Genomic DNA, 17,186 nt, shown 5'->3' with positions numbered 1-17,186 from the left:
AAAGTCTGAACTCGACAACAACAGTGGCTGATCCGGTGTCCGGATGCTCATCACGGGCCCACTGTCATCGACCATACGCTAGCTTCGAACGAACAAGTTCCAATCCAACGGTCATATCTCCTCTCGACCACATCCAACGGCTGCGCTGGTCTCTCCTCCACCTCCCGCCTCTACATAAACCCCGACACCGCGGGCTCCTCAAAACCTAGCACTCCCCGCCGCCACCTCCCCTCCGGCTTCCTCGAGGCGAAACCCTAGCGCCCGACCTCCTCTACTCGCTCCACCCCACTCCTCTCCTCCCGCGAGCGATGGCGGCGGCCGACGTGGCGTACGCGCCGCCGATGAAGTCCGGCAAGGCGGGGTACGAGGCGGGCCTGCTGGAGGCGCAGCACAGGATCCGCATCACCCTCTCCTCTAGGAGCGTCAAGAACCTCGAGAAAGGTAGGATCGCCCGCCGTTCCGGCTCCGTTTGCTGATTTCATTTCCTTTGTTTCTGCGGCATTCGGTTCGATCGAGCTGACACGTCATCCTTGCGGTGTGGTATGAGTAGTTGTCGGCGATCTGGTGAAGGGTGCCAAGGGCAAGGAGCTGAAGTTGAAGGGCCCCGTCCGCATGCCCACCAAGGTGCTCCACATCACCACCAGGAAGTCTCCCTGCGGCGAAGGTGACCTCTCCTTTCCTTCCCCTAACCGCCTCACGTTGTTCTTTGTTTGCTTGTGCCTGGTTGTTGCGCTTGTCTTGGCTATTCCCACTATAATGTGGTATTTGTTGGATATCTAGAGCTGTCAGTTGCGATGATGTGCTGCAGGTGATGTTAACAATTACATAGACTGAGATCCTCTGGGGTCTCTGATGTCTAAAAAATCGAGCTTTTTAAAACTGATGCTTAGCATATCATCGCAATAGATATATGGAAATTTAGTGAGTTGATGCAGCATGATGATGTTTGTGTATGACCTGAGTTTCTTTATTGTAATGGGAGGCCGAGCATTTGATGTTAATGAGGAGATGCTTCTAGAGCTTGTCAGTTGCGATGATATGCTGCAGGTGATGTTAACAATTACATAGACTGAGATCCTCTGGGGTCTCTGATGTCTAAAAAATCGAGCTTTTTAAAACTGATGCTTAGCATATCATCGCAATAGATATATGGAAATTTAGTGAGTTGATGCAGCATGATGATGTTTGTTTATGACCTGAGTTTCTTTATTGTAATGGGAGGCCGAGCATTTGATGTTAACGAGGAGATGCTTCTGAGATATTATTATCACTGAAGTCTCTAAAACCGAGCTTTTTAAAACTGATGCTTGGCTCATTATTGTGTCAATATTAGTGTGGAGGGCATTCTTGTTGTTGCATGGGTTCAACTAAACAAAATGCCTGTTGTTTAATGGTGTTGCTGATTTAAATTGTGTTTTCCTTGTGTATCTTATTGTTTTGTGTTGTTATTTATCTTATATTGTGATTTCTACCATCTATGAAAATTGTTAGTTGTTTTAATTGAGCCATTGGGAGGTAGCTTCTGCCCCTTAGCGGCTCTCCATAGTCTAGGAACCTTGTATATATCAAGCATATTATCACTACAGAGTGGCTCATTTAATTTCAGGTATAAAATTGAATATTTAGGCACATGTAGTTTCCTTTTTCGGGTGTCATTCTTGTTCATCTGACTTAATCTTGAACTTTTCTTAAGCATTGTTGTTTATGATGGGCTGGCCAAATGATGCGAAACATATTATTGCTGAGATTTTCTTTGAGGACTAACAAAATCGAGCTTTTTAAAACTGATGGAAGGCCCATCAAATGCTCTATTATTTTATTGGTCAAACATTTTTCTTTTCAGTTGTTGCCAATTGCTGTAACTTATTTCCAGTGTAGTCTTTGGGATGTTCTGTAGGTAGTCCAATGAGGTGTGCCCAAATGCTAATAGTTTTTAGTTCTTGGATTTATTTTTTAGTCTGTCATTCTGTTGTGTTGAATGGCACTCAGATTTTATTTTTGTGAAAACATTTGTTATTTTGAAGCTTTTGACATAGGGGTTGTGCCATTTTCATGGGTTTGATGATTTTGTTGTGCAATTGTGGATGTGCTGAGCAGGTGTTGATAACCTATCTTAATTCTGATACATTTGATGTCTCAAAATCGAGCTTTTTAAAACTGATGCCCAGCCTCTTATGAGTTCATCCGTTATCATTGTCCCTGAATTTCTTATTGGATCTCAAGTTTTTATCTCAGGGTCCTTGTTGAAACCTGTGTTGATCATGCAATTTATCTTCAGTTCTGTGTTCATTTTTCGTTATGAATATTAATTATCTGAATCTATTTCAGGCACCAACACCTGGGATCGCTTTGAGATGAGGATTCACAAGAGGGTGATTGATCTCGTCAGCACACCAGATGTGGTCAAGCAGATCACCTCCATCACCATCGAGCCAGGCGTGGAGGTTGAGGTGACGATCAGCGAAGCGTAATGTGGTAGCCAGCATCTTATCGTTTCAGAGGATTTGAAATGCAACTGAACAGGATGTTGAGTTTCTACTTTCTAGCATGAGAACTCGGTGTAACAGAGGAATTCTTTCCTAATCAATAGGTTCACATCAGATTTGCTGAGTCCATCGAGGTTTTGCGGCATGCTAGTCTGTTTCAGTGGATGTTATGCATGAATGGGATGGTTAATGGATGCTCCTAATGGGTTTTGATATCATTAATCTGTTCTTGTCGATATTTCCCTGCCTCTCCTGTCCAGTCTGTTTTAACATATGAATCGAATTGGGTCCTTTTCCAATCTGTTTTAACAGATGAATCGAATTGAGCCCTCCTTTCCAATCTGTTTTAACAGATGAATGGAATTATTTGTCTGTTTCATCAGATGTTAATAGATTAATGGTTAACTGAGTTTGTTGTCTATCCGCCTGGTTAACTATTTGTGGATAAAAAACTTACGAATTTGTTTCTGTGCCATCGACCGTCTCGGTCACTAGTGCGGCTGAACAACACACGAGTTGCGAAGAGGCTGCATTCCAACGCCGTGTCACCGCGGTTGCCAGCAAGGAATGCTAGAATAAGGAAAACATAACGCAGAAACACGTTACACGTAACTGCGAGAATGGACGTTTGGATGAAGGGACAAAACAATCTTTTCTATGAGGTTCAGTCTCTACTCTGTCAGTTACGTGAGATGTAATTCTATGCCGTCGGTCACCTTGTTCACTGGTGGCACGGCTTATAAACCCCATGTCACTGCGGTTGTCGCCTTGCCGGTATGCTGACTTCGCCGGCCAGCGGTGCTATGTGGTGAATGACCGACACCGTCATCTCCAGGAACAAAGCGGGAAGCATAGATAACCACTGAAATGCAATTTATTTTTATTCCAATGATCCACTCTGGAAACGAACCTAAGTCTAAGTGTACAATACATCTCGGAGATTTTTTTTTCCGTAGAAAAATGCTACAGATTAATATTACGAACTCAAAAATTAGCTCATCAAAGAGAAAACAAACAGAAAAAAAAATGTACTTCCTCATCACATCCCTAGCAACATCACTTCAACATGGCCTGGTTACCGTAGCATCGCGCTCAGTTCTTGACGAACGTGCTCAGAACATCGAAGTAGTCGGGGAAGGTCTTGCGGGTGCACCCGGGGTCCCTGATCGTGACGGGCACCTCGGCGCAGGCGGCGAGGGAGAAGGCCATGGCCATCCTGTGGTCGTCGTAGGTGTCGATCGCCGTCACGTTCAGCTTCTCCGGTGGCGTGATGATGCAGTAGTCCGGACCTTCCTCAACTGATGCTCCGAGCTGGCAAAACGCAAACAGCAGGTGAAGAGCTGAAGATATTTCCTCCGGCAGAAAAGCACAGGAGGTCCGACTGCGATAAGAGAAGAAACCTTGTGCACAATGTTTACCTTAGTGAGCTCAGTCCGGATCGCAACCATCCTCTCAGTCTCCTTCACTCTCCAGGAAGCCACTGTCGAAGAATAATAGTTTAGTAGAGAGCAGCAGAAGCGATGTCTTACGTGTTATGTTGCTGCGTAGAACAGGCATGCTGTTAGGGTTGATGATGTCTTACCATCTCTAATAGCGGTTGGGCCGTCAGCAAAGAGCGCAACAACAGCAAGGGTCATGGCGACATCAGGCATTTTGTTCATGTTGACATCAATGGCTTTTAGGTGTTTCCTCCCAAATGGCTCCCGTGGTGGACCGGTAACAGTTACACTAGTCTCAGTCCATGTAACCTTCGCTCCCATCTTCTCCAGTACCTCAGCAAATTTCACATCACCCTGCAATATTGAGCATATTAGTCAGAGATGGCAACAACATAAAGCGCCCATTAACAAGAGTGCATGACCGTTTGAGCATATTAGTCAGAGATCTCCACTCATTGAAGCATGTCAGTTTGGCAATGGCAGACGAATTGGATACGGCATATAGTAAGTACATGGTTAATGCCAAACCAAAAAAGGGTAAAAGAATCCAGTGAGCCTTATATCAAAGTTTTACCTGCAAACTAGTGGTGCCACACCCTTCAACAGTCACAGTCCCTCCGGTAATTGCAGCACCAGCCAAGAAATAGCTTGCACTTGAGGCATCGCCTTCCACATATGCATTCTTAGGGGACCTGTCAATTGCAGGGCAAAAGCAGGTTTAGTTTAGGGACCCACTGAAAAACTTTTCATGAAGTCTGAACTATTTGAGTATGCAAGACTAAGTGTATTTGGTAAAAACATGAATAAGCATCCTAACAGACAATAATATAGACCAACCAACTAAGTTTTCCTTAGTTATTCCAGTTGGCTTTCATGACTCCAATAGGCTGGTCTAGATGAGTAGATGATTAAATGATTTACAGAGCTAATATCAATAGTTTTTTTTTCTGCGATGATTATATCTCCAGTTTATGTGTTGGTACATCAGTGATTGGTTTGACATACTGAAACTAGAATCTTTACCATCGAAGAAGTGAAAAGCCTATAAAACTTACTTGTACTTTTGGCCTCCCTTGATATAGAACCTGTCCCAGTTATCAGAATGCTCTGCTTTCACGCCAAAACGCTCCATCAATCTCAATGTCATGTCGACGTAGGGAATGGAGATTAGTTTATCAATGATTTCAATCTCCACGTCCCCAAGAGCTAAAGGAGCAGCCATCAACAAGGCACTCAAGTATTGACTGCTGATGGAGCCAGATAGCTTAACCTGTTGAGCATAACACATTTGTAAGAGCTAATTCATGATCTCACCTAATGTTAGACTAGAGAACAGGCAATACCAGGTAAGACTTGATTGAGCTTAATTAAAATGTACCCGGTTAGGGATGACTATTTTAGGTTATTTGTGGTGTAAAGTTAATTGAAATCTATATATGATTTCCTTGCAAACACATTCGAAAAAGGAGTTCAACCATCAATATAAGAATTTAGCATGTGGGATCTGATAGCAAACCTTGCCGCCAGGTAGCCCTCCAATCCCCTTGACACGAACAGGTGGGCAGTCAGTGCCAAGGAAACAATCAACATCCGCACCCAGCTGTTTCAATCCGACAACCAAGTCGCCAATGGGTCTCTCCCTCATTCTCGGTACTCCATCAAGCACATAACTGAAGTTCCCAAAAAAAACACCATAAGCCACTTGATATACCGTATCCATTGATTTCGTACTTAATTCCACAAAGAGAAAAACATACGTTGCATTTCCACCAGCAGCAGTCACGGCTGCTGTCAACGGCCGCATCGCTGTTCCAGCATTCCCCAAGAAGAGCTGCACTTCCTCTTTGGCATCCTTCTCAACTGGGAACTTGCCGCCACAGCCAGCAACTACAGCTCTTTTGGCAGCTTTGTCTGCTTCAACGGAGAGCCCGAGGGCCTTCAAGGCCCCAAGCATGTAGTGGACATCCTCACTATCCAGCAGGTTGTCAACCACTGTCGTCCCCTGATCAAATGTAAAAGAACATAATTGATAAACAAGAATCTATTTTTTGTTCTTATTAACAAGTTAACAATGCTAGCTCTTGCAATCATATTTGTCAACAACAACGTGAAGGATCCTCAACACTTCAGCATTTATCATGACAACAGTATTGATCAATCTCTGAGGGCTGGTTTCTTGTACCCAAATTTCACAGCAGAGCGCACCAGACACCAGGACAGAGCATGACATCCCTATCATTAGTCGCCGGGTATAACAAGACCACCCATTTAGTGTTTACACCTTCTGTTTCCTATTGATCACCCTAACCCAAATGCCAGTTACAGAGAGGATCGACTACTAAATGAACTAGCAAACTACCGAGCTCCACATCATCACTGGATCGACTGCGCAGGTAATCCGTAGTATCTCAGACAATTGAACATTTCAGTAGCAGACAAACAAGGTACCAGCTAAGCCCCTGTTAAATCTCATATCCGCACCCAATTGCGATTCACCCGAACGGGAAAGGGGAAAGCTTCCTGGCTCCTCACCTCGGCTAGGGCGGAGAGCAGGAGGATCCGGTTGGAGAGCGACTTGGACCCGGGCAGCTTGACGGTGCCGGAGATCTCCCTGATGGGCTGCAGCACGACCTCCTCCGCGCCGGCCTTCGCCGGTGCCGCCGCCGCCGCCGCGGCCGCCACCACCACCCGCGCCGCCCCGCGCATCCGCAGTCCGCGGGCGGCGGCGGCGGCGGATGGGCGCGCCGAGGTCGGGCGGTGGCAGCGGCGCGAGAGGGCCGGCGCGGCGGCGAGGTCGAGCGACGCGGTGGCCGCGGCGGCCCTGGACGCCATGGCCGCCATTGGCTGGTGGTGGGGTTGGTGGGTGGCGGGCGCGCGGGAGGGAGGTGGGGTTGGGGAGGGTTGGTCTGGCTCGGCTGCGGTTGGTGGCGTGGACTGGACGCGGGCGGGAGGGAGGGAGGGAGGAAGAAATAGGGAGGAGGCGGGAGGGCCGGTGCCGGTGAGCGTGCGCCGATGCCACCAACCACCGCGACACGACGCGACTCGACTCTCTGCTACGGGTGGCGGATCGGTGACAGTAGTAGGTGGGCCGTGGACGCATCGGATCGCAGGTGCCGCGCACACGATGCAGTACGGCACTGGTGTACCCCCAGCACTCCAACCAACAACTTCGAGTTCACCAATCCATCGTCCTCCGTGGCTAAAAAAATGTGATGAATGTGCCAATTCTTTCCTCCTCCTCCTCCTCTTCTTCTTTTTTGTCTTTTCGAAAATAGAGCGCGTATTGTGGTTGTGGTTAGAAAAACATTGAAGTGTTCAAATAGCATGTGTTAAAGATGACTTGTACTTACAAAAGATCTCAAAGATCACCTTTCAACCTTTTCGTTACTGTCTGGTTAAAATTTAGAAGGAGTTTTAGATGCAGCATGGCACGGCACTAGACACTGGTGTACCCCTCCACTCCAACGAATGACTTGGAGCTCGCTCACCAATTCGTCGTCTTCAGCGGCTAAAAATGTGATGAACATGCCAATCCTATGTTAGTAGTTTTCCTTCCTTCCTTCTTTCTTTTTTCCCATCTCCGGTCGTCTTCTGGCAATTAAGGGCCTCTTTCAATTTAGAATGCATAATTGAAGTTGGATAGAACTTGCAATCCTATATGAGAAATTTCGCAGTAGATCTTAGACCTTTTAGATGCAAACGCATAAAGTTGAAAGAACAAGCAGAATAGTCATTTTGTCCTTAACTATCAATCGAGACGTCTTTAAACTAAAAAAACGACCATCCCAACCCTCACACTTTCGCAATCAGCTCAACTTCATCCTTCAGTCCATGTGGCACGCAACATCAGCGTGCTAACGAGGCGTCCAGTCACATCGAAGGAGTAGACCATTAGGCAAATGTTTGGATTGTGCTCCCATCCAAATGCACTTGATTTGGTCTTAGATTCTTCTTTTGACACACATGTTGAATTCTCCATTTTTAACTTTCGCCGCTACAGGATGAGGTGTGGCGTGTCGGTGGCATGGCCATGGGTGAGCCCCAAGGTCCAGAGTGCACACAAGAACCGAGAGACCCCAAGGGCCGTGAAGCCAACTCACAGGACGTGGTGACATGAATCCCATGCGACCGGGAGAGAACAATAGGAGGTGGGGGGGAGGAGGAGAAAATGCAACTCGGGCAGGAGAGGGGATGAAGGGCAAGGTGAAAGGTGATGGTAGGAAGGGTATTTTATATCTCCTAGGTGATTGGGTGCCTCGTCAGCATGTCAACGTGGCGAGTCACGTCAACGAGTTAAGGTAATTGCGAAAGTTTGAGGATCGAAGTAGTCATCCGTGTAATTCATAATGAAATTGAAGTCTCGGTTCATAGTTCAGAGATAAAAATAGCTATTCTGCTGAAAGAGAACGAGATCAAGTACATACGCATTCAAATTTCCCTACAAATTCATTCCTACGGATTCATGCATGCTGGAATTCAAAAGGAATCTTGTACGGTAAGGGTGCGATCTTGCTCAGAGAGACGGGGTGCTAGAAAATTTTTCTACAGGCCTGGAATCCTCTGGAATTCATGTGGCTTACTTTTGTTAAAAAAAAAGATCCAGATCGCTGGCCGGGTTCAAACCTAACTTGGAGGGATCGGCAATGCGCCAAGCCGTAGCCCGTGTACATGCCCATCGTGCAGCACCGTCACTTGGGTCGTATCAACCAACTCTGGAGTAGTTTGCCATGGCCCCGTCACGTGGTACTACAAGTGCTGCGTGCACCGCCGACGTGGCTGCCTCTTGATTCATCACCAATTCACCAAACCTTCACTCGTGACACTGCAACACTGCCCTGGTGACCGGGCCTACCTCGCTGACCGCTGGAGTCAGGTTTGGTGAGTACAGTACAGTAGTAGGTGCCACAGTAGGGGTGGGTGATGGGCCCTGGTTTTTTTTGGTAGTGATGGCAGCTATGGGCTGGACAACATACTCTGTGAATTCGGCTCGGCCCGGGTTGACGACGGGCTTTAGGCCCATGACAGGTACGAAGGCCAGCCTCAAAGTCCACACGCAGCTCCTGACTGACGACGACGGCGAGACGAAAACTCTGACAACGCGCAGAAGCCTCAAGTCATCGTCGTCATCCTGTGTCACACGCATTGCAATGCACCACCATTTTAATACTTTTGACCTGAGCTCGATCAGACCAATTACCATGTGAAATCACTTGTCGTTTTGGGTTCTCAAGACCACCAGACGGCAGGCTCACCACGCTGCTTGGCAAGAAGGGTCAGCGTAAGACGCCATCTCAAACAAGCAAACCGCCAGCCAGTCGCAGTTCAATCACGTCTCCCTCCGGCGTCCAAGCGGTCGCCGGTTGTCCTGGCCTTCTCCGGAAGGGGCGTGTTCGGATTGTGACCTAGTTAGCCAAAGCCAAAATTTAGCCACAGCCAAATTAGGACATGACCAAAATTTGGTCGTATTGGACATGTTTGGATGGTGACCAAGCTAAAATCCTAAAATATTTGCCAAAATCCTATACGATGTGAGTATAACATGTAGGGTTCATATGTTATTTTTTTCCTCCATTGAAATATAATCACGTAGGATCTTATTTCGTGGATAAAATTACAAGGAGTACAGTGGCGAAAACAAAACTCGAATTGGATATCTGTGCAGTAGATATTAACATTTGAAGATCGATAATCTGAAAATTTGGATGCATCGCCAGTTTTCCTGGGCCAACCAAAATTTGGCACGCTTTGTCTGTTGACTGTAGATGGTAACTGCCGACCCACCAAAATTTGGCCCGTTTTGCCTGTTGACTGTAGATGGCAGCTGGCAAATTTTGGTGCCGACTGCCGAGAGGAGAGGCCAGAGGACCCCTTCCCCTTGGGACCTTGAAGGGTTGGGCTGTCAGCTGATGGAGAGTCTCAAAAGATGCTTCAGGTCAGAGGCAGGCAGGCAACAGCGCGTGCCGCTCCTGGTCTCTTCACTGCCGCAGCAGCCATCGCCGGCCTGATGCACGCACGCATGGTGCCCGATGCCATGGCATCTTCATATAGTAATCAAGAAAAATAATCACAAAACCTTGTGCACTGATCCTAGTGGACCTTTGCTTCACTACTTTGCCCCTTTGTTTTGTCAGAAAACCCTTGCTGCTGATGCCTGATGGATGGCAGAGGTGTGCCGTCGGGGCGTCACGGCGACGGAGCGCAGCGCCACCAGGTGACGGCGAGAGCGCGTGGTGTTGCAGGAACAGCCAAGGATATTCCCATGCGTCCGTTTCGATACCAGCTCGTAGATCCCCCGTCTCGTACTGTTCACTTGTGGCGCTGGATCACCGATGATCATCTTCGCGGTTGCAGTCTTGCAGATCACGCAATCAAACGAATGAATCCTGAATTTCGAGAAAAAGAAAGAGGATAAATCCTGGAAATCAAAAAGTGCTAAGTGTTTCTTTGCTAGAAACCGAAGGGGCTACGATCATACTCCTGCTGCTGGAACTGTTTGGAATGACACCAGAAAAAAAAAACTGTGACGGCGACGGACCCCACAATGCACAAAGAGCCAACTACCCTATCTGTTTTTATATTTTAGATTAACATTAACAAAAGCATCGCAATTATCTTAGGGAGGGCCCACCAGGCCAAATCAAAAAGTACAGTACCCTGAATGATCTCTCGCCGATGGCCGTGATCTTTGATGACATCCAGTCGTTTCCTACCCTCTTCCGATGGCCGTGATCTCTCGCCTGCCCTGATCCACGGCCACCGGCTGCCCCCTCATCCACCAACCCACCCCACACCACACATATGCTCCTTGTGGACGTCAACCTGAACAAAGCCACAAATCTTGCATTATCTGTTAATTAGATCAGGTAGTTTATGCCAAAAAAAAAGAAAACAGATTATCCAAGGGTTTGGTTATACTACATAGGTCTAAATGGCTTGAAAGGTAAGTCTGTGTTCATGCTTAACAGAGTAGGATTAAGACCGTAGAGTAGGAAGAGATATCCGGTATCAATGCTCATGCATTAGGCTGTTGATTTCATGGATAGGATAGATCAATATTCAACCTATTTGTTGGAAAATAATCTGCTTGGCAACCCAAAAAATGCTAGAAAGGATGCTGGATATTTTTATTTTGAGAAGATTATTGATTGTGACTCTTCCAACTTTAAGGATTTTGTTGAGCCAATAATAAAGCACAAGAAGCAAAAGACGGTTCAGTTCATGAACTTGGTATATTCAGTATTTGTGATGTATGTGAACCTGGATGTATGTGGTCAGTGTGCTTGGAATTATGTGTGAACGTTATGTGTGGACTTGGATGTATGTGCGAACCTTATCCATGTGGTCTTTTTCACATAAATGAGTTCTGAATTTTTCTCACTTATATATGTGAAAATAATGCACATGCGCTATGCTGAATTGGCCATGATGTAAAAGCAATGCACAAATACAATTCATATTTTCCCAATGTGTATATTTCTATCACAATTGTTACAAAACTCCATGAGGGGCAAAATGGTCTTTTTAGTTGCTACTTAATACTATTAGTGCTAAACAGTGGTTGGGTGTCATATTAGGGAAGAAATCTTACGATGTCAAATAGGGAAGGGAAGTTCAAAAATTTAAGGATCAAATTTTAGCGGTGTCCTATAGGAAATTTTCTCTATTTTTTATGGTTAATATAGACAAGTTAATATGTACCTTTGAGTTTTGTTGGTAGTGTCCTACAAAAGCAAGGTACATTTGTGTGCATTTTTATGCCGCCTGATACCCTCAACTGTACTCCTTTTACGTTTTGGCGTCCAATGAAAGTAGATTGAGATCACTGAAGTGCACTTGAAAATTCAGCATTTGCTGACTAAAAGCACTACCAACCCTTAGCAGCCAATGGCGGCTTCAGACTGACGCCATGGTCCATGGACCATGTCCACGGGGTGCTCCGTAGCCGCCTCAGCTGCTACCTTCTTGGTGCCAACGAGTCCCCCAAAGGGCACCCCGAAGTCTATACATAACCCCCAATCGCACCTCGCCATCTCCGCCTCTCCTCGTCACACGCACCCACACCTACCCCCGGAGCCGACAAACCATGGCCGCGCACTCCGTCGCCGCCGCGCACGCCACCATCGCCGCGCGCGCGGGCCCCGCGCCCGGCGCCGCGGCGTCGGCCCCGGCCGAGCGCCTCGGCTTCCGCCGCCTCAGCTCGCTCGCCGGCCGCGGCCTGCGGTCCCCGGCGCCGGCCCGCCGCGCGCCCTCCGCGGCCGCCTCCCGCCGCCAGCGCGTCGTGCGCGCCGCCGCCGTCGAGGCGCTCGAGGGCAAGGCTGCCACCGGCGAGCTGCTCGAGAAGTCGGTCAACACGATCCGGTTCCTGGCCATCGACGCCGTCGAGAAGGCCAACTCCGGCCACCCGGGGCTCCCCATGGGATGCGCGCCCATGGGACACATCCTCTACGACGAGGTCATGCGCTACAACCCCAAGAACCCCTACTGGTTCAACCGCGACCGCTTCGTCCTCTCCGCCGGCCACGGCTGCATGCTCCAGTACGCCCTGCTCCACCTCGCCGGATACGACAGCGTCAAGGTGAGGCAGCTGACGCATCTCCCGTTCCCTTTTCTGTGTTTGCATCTGGGTCTTGCGTGTGGAATTCGCCGCTAGTTGGTTGGTTGGAGCGGCGAAATCGGGAGTAGGTTCGTGTGTAAAGTTTGGTTCTTGTTTGGTAAAATAGTAGAAAGGTTGGATCTTGACTGCTATTTTTTGCTGGCGGTTTTCGTATTTTTCCTAGAAAAGGCTTTGCCTTTGTCCAGCTGTCAGAGATCTATGATTAGTGGAATTTAAGTTTCCTAGGAAGTTTAGATGGAATCTCAGATGTTCCACCGTGGACCCATCATCACTCATGTTTAGCTGAGCAAAACTTTAGTGTGTTTCACCTGGACTGAGCTGCTTAGTGTTTGGCATGGATGGTTTACAATTACATCACCTCCAGTGCGATTGACTTTTTTTTTTAATCTATAATTGTGTGCGGCTTCAGGAGGAGGACTTGAAGCAATTCAGGCAATGGGGAAGCAGGACACCCGGCCACCCTGAGAACTTTGAGACTCCAGGAGTTGAAGTTACCACTGGTCTGTTCACCTTTACTGAGATCACAATTGTTTTTTTTTAATTAACAGATCACAATTGTTGTAACCTGCCCTGCTGTAATATGAAACTGAAAGTTTCAGTTTTTTATTTGTCTTTCCTGCAGGACCTCTTGGTCAGGGTATTGCCAATGCTGTTGGGTTGGCACTTGCCGAGAAGCACCTGGCTGCTCGCTTCAACAAGCCTGACAGTGAGATCGTCGACCACTACACGTAATAATTCTACTGTGCATGTACCGTCCTTTTCTTTTAGTTTGTTGTGGTACCATTTTGGTAACATGATTGAATTCTGTATAGGTATGCTATTTTGGGAGATGGTTGCCAAATGGAGGGTATTGCCAATGAAGCTTGCTCCTTGGCTGGACACTGGGGTCTTGGCAAGTTGATTGCTTTCTACGATGACAACCACATTTCCATTGATGGAGATACAGAGATCGCGTTCACAGAGGATGTGAGCACCCGTTTTGAGGCTCTTGGGTGGCACACAATCTGGGTTAAGAATGGAAACACTGGCTATGATGACATCCGTGCGGCCATTAAGGAAGCAAAGGCAGTTACTGACAAGCCTACCTTAATCAAGGTTGGTTTCTTTGGTATCTGCAATTTTTATGTCTTGTTTTTTGTAGATTTTATCACATTTGTATAATTTGTACTCTTTGTAGGTGACTACCACGATCGGTTTTGGATCTCCGAACAAGTCCAACTCATACAGCGTTCACGGAAGTGCATTGGGCACCAAAGAGGTCGAAGCAACCAGGCAGAACCTTGGATGGCCCTATGAGGCATTCTTTGTGCCGGAGGATGTCAAGAGGTTGGTCTCTTATTTGTGCTAGTATTCTAGTGATCTGAATGAGATGATGAAATGCATTTCACTCACCCTATGGTTTCTTTGAATGGATCACTGCAGCCACTGGAGCCGCCACACGCCTGAAGGTGCTGCACTTGAGGCTGATTGGAATGCTAAGTTTGCAGAGTACGAGAAGAAGTACCCAGAGGATGCAGCAACCTTGAAAAGTATCATCACAGGGGAGTTACCCACTGGCTGGGCTGATGCTCTCCCTGTAAGTATACATTTATACTTGCAATACTGCAGCTGATATGTGGAAGATTAAACTCTAATGGTAGATTATTGTTTTCTTCTTCTTCTAGAAATACACTCCAGAGATCCCAGGAGATGCCACCAGGAACCTCTCCCAGCAGTGCTTGAACGCACTTGCTAAAGTTGTGCCTGGTCTTATTGGAGGTAGTGCTGATCTGGCGTCCTCCAACATGACATTGCTTAAGATGTTTGGTGACTTCCAGAAGGATACACCTGAGGAGCGCAATGTCCGCTTTGGAGTCAGGGAGCACGGAATGGGTGCCATTTGCAATGGCATTGCTCTGCACAGCCCAGGGTTTGTTCCATACTGTGCTACTTTCTTTGTCTTCACCGATTACATGAGAGGTGCCATGAGGATCTCAGCTTTGTCTGAAGCTGGAGTTATCTATGTTATGACCCACGACTCTATTGGTCTCGGAGAAGATGGTCCGACCCATCAGCCCATTGAGCACTTGGTGAGTTTCCGCGCAATGCCCAACATATTGATGCTCCGTCCTGCTGATGGTAATGAGACCGCTGGAGCATACAAAGTTGCAGTTCTCAACAGGAAGAGGCCATCTGTTCTCGCTCTCTCCAGGCAAAAGCTTCCTAATCTGCCTGGTACCTCAATTGAGGGTGTTGAGAAGGGTGGATATACCATCTCTGACAACTCAACTGGCAACAAGCCTGACCTCATTGTGATGGGTACCGGTTCTGAACTGGAGATTGCTGCCAAGGCTGCTGATGAGTTGAGGAAGGAGGGGAAGACCGTCCGTGTTGTGTCATTCGTTTCCTGGGAGCTTTTCGAGGAGCAGTCAGATGAATACAAGGAGAGCGTTCTCCCTGCGTCTGTTTCTGCGAGAATCAGTATTGAGGCAGGGTCTACTCTCGGATGGCAGAAGTACGTCGGAGCCCAGGGCAAGGCCATTGGCATCGACAAATTCGGTGCAAGTGCTCCTGCTGGAAAGATCTACCAGGAGTACGGCATCACTGTGGAGAGCATCCTCGCGGCAGCCAAGAGCTTTTAAGAGTCCACAGTCTTGAGTTTTTGCCATCATTGGTGCCAAAGGATCACTATACCTCGAGGTCTTGTGCCCAAAGCTTGGAATAACGGAGGGAGCGGTAGGATGCCTGCATTTGGAGCGTGAGTGGTATTCTAGGCCTGTAATAAACAATGCCTTTTCCATTTACGTTGGTTTTATTTGGCGACCCTTATACGATTCCTGAAGGTGTGCCTGATTAAATTGGGTGCTGGTTTTGTTAACATTGGCAATGAACTGATGATAGTCTTGCAACGATGTTTCATTCTTTGCGAGATCGTCTTGGAAGGGCTTTTGTCACACTGTGCCTTAGTTCTTGCATTTTGCTCTTTTTACAGTTCCTAATGGCTTTATAATTGGAAATAAACACGGTGTTTGTTAACCCTCATGTGATCTGTTGTTTTCCCAGATTCGGCTTGAATTCAAACAAAGCATGAATAGAACCCTTGCGATCTTTATGTTCCGTTCAGTTCAAATGTCTTGAGCTTGCCTCATCCTTTTCTGTTGTAACTTGAAACAGCATCCGATTCTGATGCAGTGCATCCGATGGCTAGCTGCCCCTGCTATCAGGATTGCTCAGTTCAAAGCTCTGATCTGAATGTTGCTTGGCTGTGGGCTCACCTGAATCGGTGGAAGCGAGCGTGCATGGCCGTTACCCGGTACGGCTAGGATGAGCTCCCTCCACTACTTCTCCACTTGCGCGTCTTATCTGAGTATCTGAATCGGTGGCCGTTTGTGAACTGAAAATGGAGATGGGCTATCCAGTATCCATATCATCGTCTTCTTTAAGGTGTCTTGAGCCTCACGAGTTAGACAGACGCTACCGTCTCAGGTCGCTGCCGTTGGCCCTCTTTTCTTCTCCTTGGCTGCGGTTGGTGTGGCTGGTGCCGGAGCCGGGTGATGGGTGCCAAGATTCTGTACCCTCGGCTACCAACTGTCCGCAAAGCTGATTTGACCCGCGCGCGACGGTCCACCATGGCACCACCCACCAGCTGCGCGTATCCTTTCTTTTCCACTTTTCCATTTTTTTCCCTTTCAATTTTTTTTCAATACCATTTGTACTCGTAAATATTGCTATACGTATAATTATATGTATACATTTCTTAACAACATTTATGTAAAACTTATGACTAGCGTATGTGTATAAATTGTACATATAAGGAAATTTGTGTTACAAATTATCAAGTGAGTTATTGCTAGGGAAAAGTTATATGTATAAATCATGTGTGACAAAGTTTTCCATTTTAAAAATTGTAAGCACGCATGCATCAAAGTTGTGCTAAAAAATTATTTCGTAAAAAGTTGATGGTACGAAATTATGCATCAAAGTTACGTGTATAAGTTATGATATTCCAAAATGGAAAGTTGTGGAAATTAAAACTTTTCAAATATGGAAAGTTCGTGGGGACCAGAGGGACTGTCGGGAACTGATGGTTGGGTAGCCTCCTCGCGCGCACCCATTAACATGGCCCCCAACTGTCCCACTTGAGCTTGGAAGCACGATGTCTGGTGACAGCGAGTATCAAATAGTGGAGAGAAACCATAACATTTAGCACTCTAATGTGTTCCATTAAAATTTTGCTTGGTTTGATTGGATATGGTTGGAGGGGGATTACAATTCCCTTGGGAAAGGGATTAAGGATTAACCGAACAAGACCTAAAGCATATTTGGTTACTTACTTATTGCATCTCATGGCACAAAGACTCACTAATAAATAGCACAAATGAATAAGAGATAAAGTGTGCTTTAACCGAGCAGCTCTAATCATGGTTCCCAGCAATTGTCTCTTCATGTTTGTCTAAGCAATTGGCACTGATTTAGGAAAGTGGGGCTAGGAAGGAACCAACTGCCTATGTTGGGACTGTTGGTGTGTCCATGCTTTGGTTGTCGCATCCCATCGCCTTATACTGAGTTGACTTTAAATAAAAAGCGGTTCGCACGTGGTAGCTGCTGAACACAAATTGCTTTGGCAAACTGAAAATTTGCAAGAGTGTTTGTAGTATCTGTAATATT

The 17,186-nt window shown here is 47.0% G+C and overlaps 3 protein-coding genes and 5 non-coding genes across 8 annotated transcripts; 7 read left to right on the top strand and 1 right to left on the bottom strand.

The window, feature by feature from the left end:
* The first annotated feature begins 198 nt into the window (after positions 1-198).
* LOC117852395 (small ribosomal subunit protein uS10) lies at positions 199-2,724 on the top strand. Its single transcript, XM_034734474.2, has 3 exons — positions 199-441; positions 551-664; positions 2,329-2,724. The coding sequence occupies exons 1-3, from the start codon at positions 309-311 to the stop codon at positions 2,469-2,471; spliced, it is 390 nt and encodes a 129-aa protein (XP_034590365.1). The 5' UTR covers positions 199-308; the 3' UTR covers positions 2,472-2,724.
* LOC117854342 (small nucleolar RNA SNORD36) lies at positions 803-889 on the top strand. Its single transcript, XR_004640270.1, has one exon. It is a non-coding gene; the product is annotated as a small nucleolar RNA SNORD36 (small nucleolar RNA).
* LOC117854341 (small nucleolar RNA SNORD36) lies at positions 1,042-1,128 on the top strand. Its single transcript, XR_004640269.1, has one exon. It is a non-coding gene; the product is annotated as a small nucleolar RNA SNORD36 (small nucleolar RNA).
* Positions 1,225-1,310, top strand: LOC117854343 (small nucleolar RNA SNORD36). The gene has a single exon (XR_004640271.1). It is a non-coding gene; the product is annotated as a small nucleolar RNA SNORD36 (small nucleolar RNA).
* On the top strand, positions 1,716-1,793 carry LOC117854340 (small nucleolar RNA SNORD36). The gene has a single exon (XR_004640268.1). It is a non-coding gene; the product is annotated as a small nucleolar RNA SNORD36 (small nucleolar RNA).
* On the top strand, positions 2,092-2,167 carry LOC117854344 (small nucleolar RNA SNORD36). Its single transcript, XR_004640272.1, has one exon. It is a non-coding gene; the product is annotated as a small nucleolar RNA SNORD36 (small nucleolar RNA).
* Positions 2,725-3,342: 618 nt separating the features above from the next.
* LOC117852394 (3-phosphoshikimate 1-carboxyvinyltransferase 2) lies at positions 3,343-6,815 on the bottom strand. The gene is made up of 8 exons (XM_034734473.2): positions 6,458-6,815; positions 5,683-5,927; positions 5,442-5,595; positions 4,981-5,195; positions 4,500-4,617; positions 4,069-4,279; positions 3,905-3,966; positions 3,343-3,797 (listed from the first exon to the last, which is right to left on the bottom strand). The coding sequence occupies exons 1-8, from the start codon at positions 6,764-6,766 to the stop codon at positions 3,579-3,581; spliced, it is 1,533 nt and encodes a 510-aa protein (XP_034590364.1). The 5' UTR covers positions 6,767-6,815; the 3' UTR covers positions 3,343-3,578.
* Positions 6,816-11,989: 5,174 nt separating this feature from the next.
* On the top strand, positions 11,990-15,472 carry LOC117852393 (transketolase, chloroplastic). Its single transcript, XM_034734472.2, has 7 exons — positions 11,990-12,500; positions 12,949-13,039; positions 13,162-13,267; positions 13,352-13,634; positions 13,717-13,865; positions 13,962-14,115; positions 14,204-15,472. Exons 1-7 carry the CDS (start codon positions 12,009-12,011, stop codon positions 15,158-15,160), a joined length of 2,232 nt encoding a protein of 743 aa, XP_034590363.1. The 5' UTR covers positions 11,990-12,008; the 3' UTR covers positions 15,161-15,472.
* The last annotated feature ends 1,714 nt before the right edge of the window (positions 15,473-17,186 follow it).

This window comes from Setaria viridis, chromosome 4 (assembly GCF_005286985.2).
Source record: "Setaria viridis chromosome 4, Setaria_viridis_v4.0, whole genome shotgun sequence".
Classification (NCBI taxonomy): Eukaryota; Viridiplantae; Streptophyta; class Magnoliopsida; order Poales; family Poaceae; genus Setaria; species Setaria viridis.
This window is presented reverse-complemented; position numbering and strand designations above follow the sequence as displayed.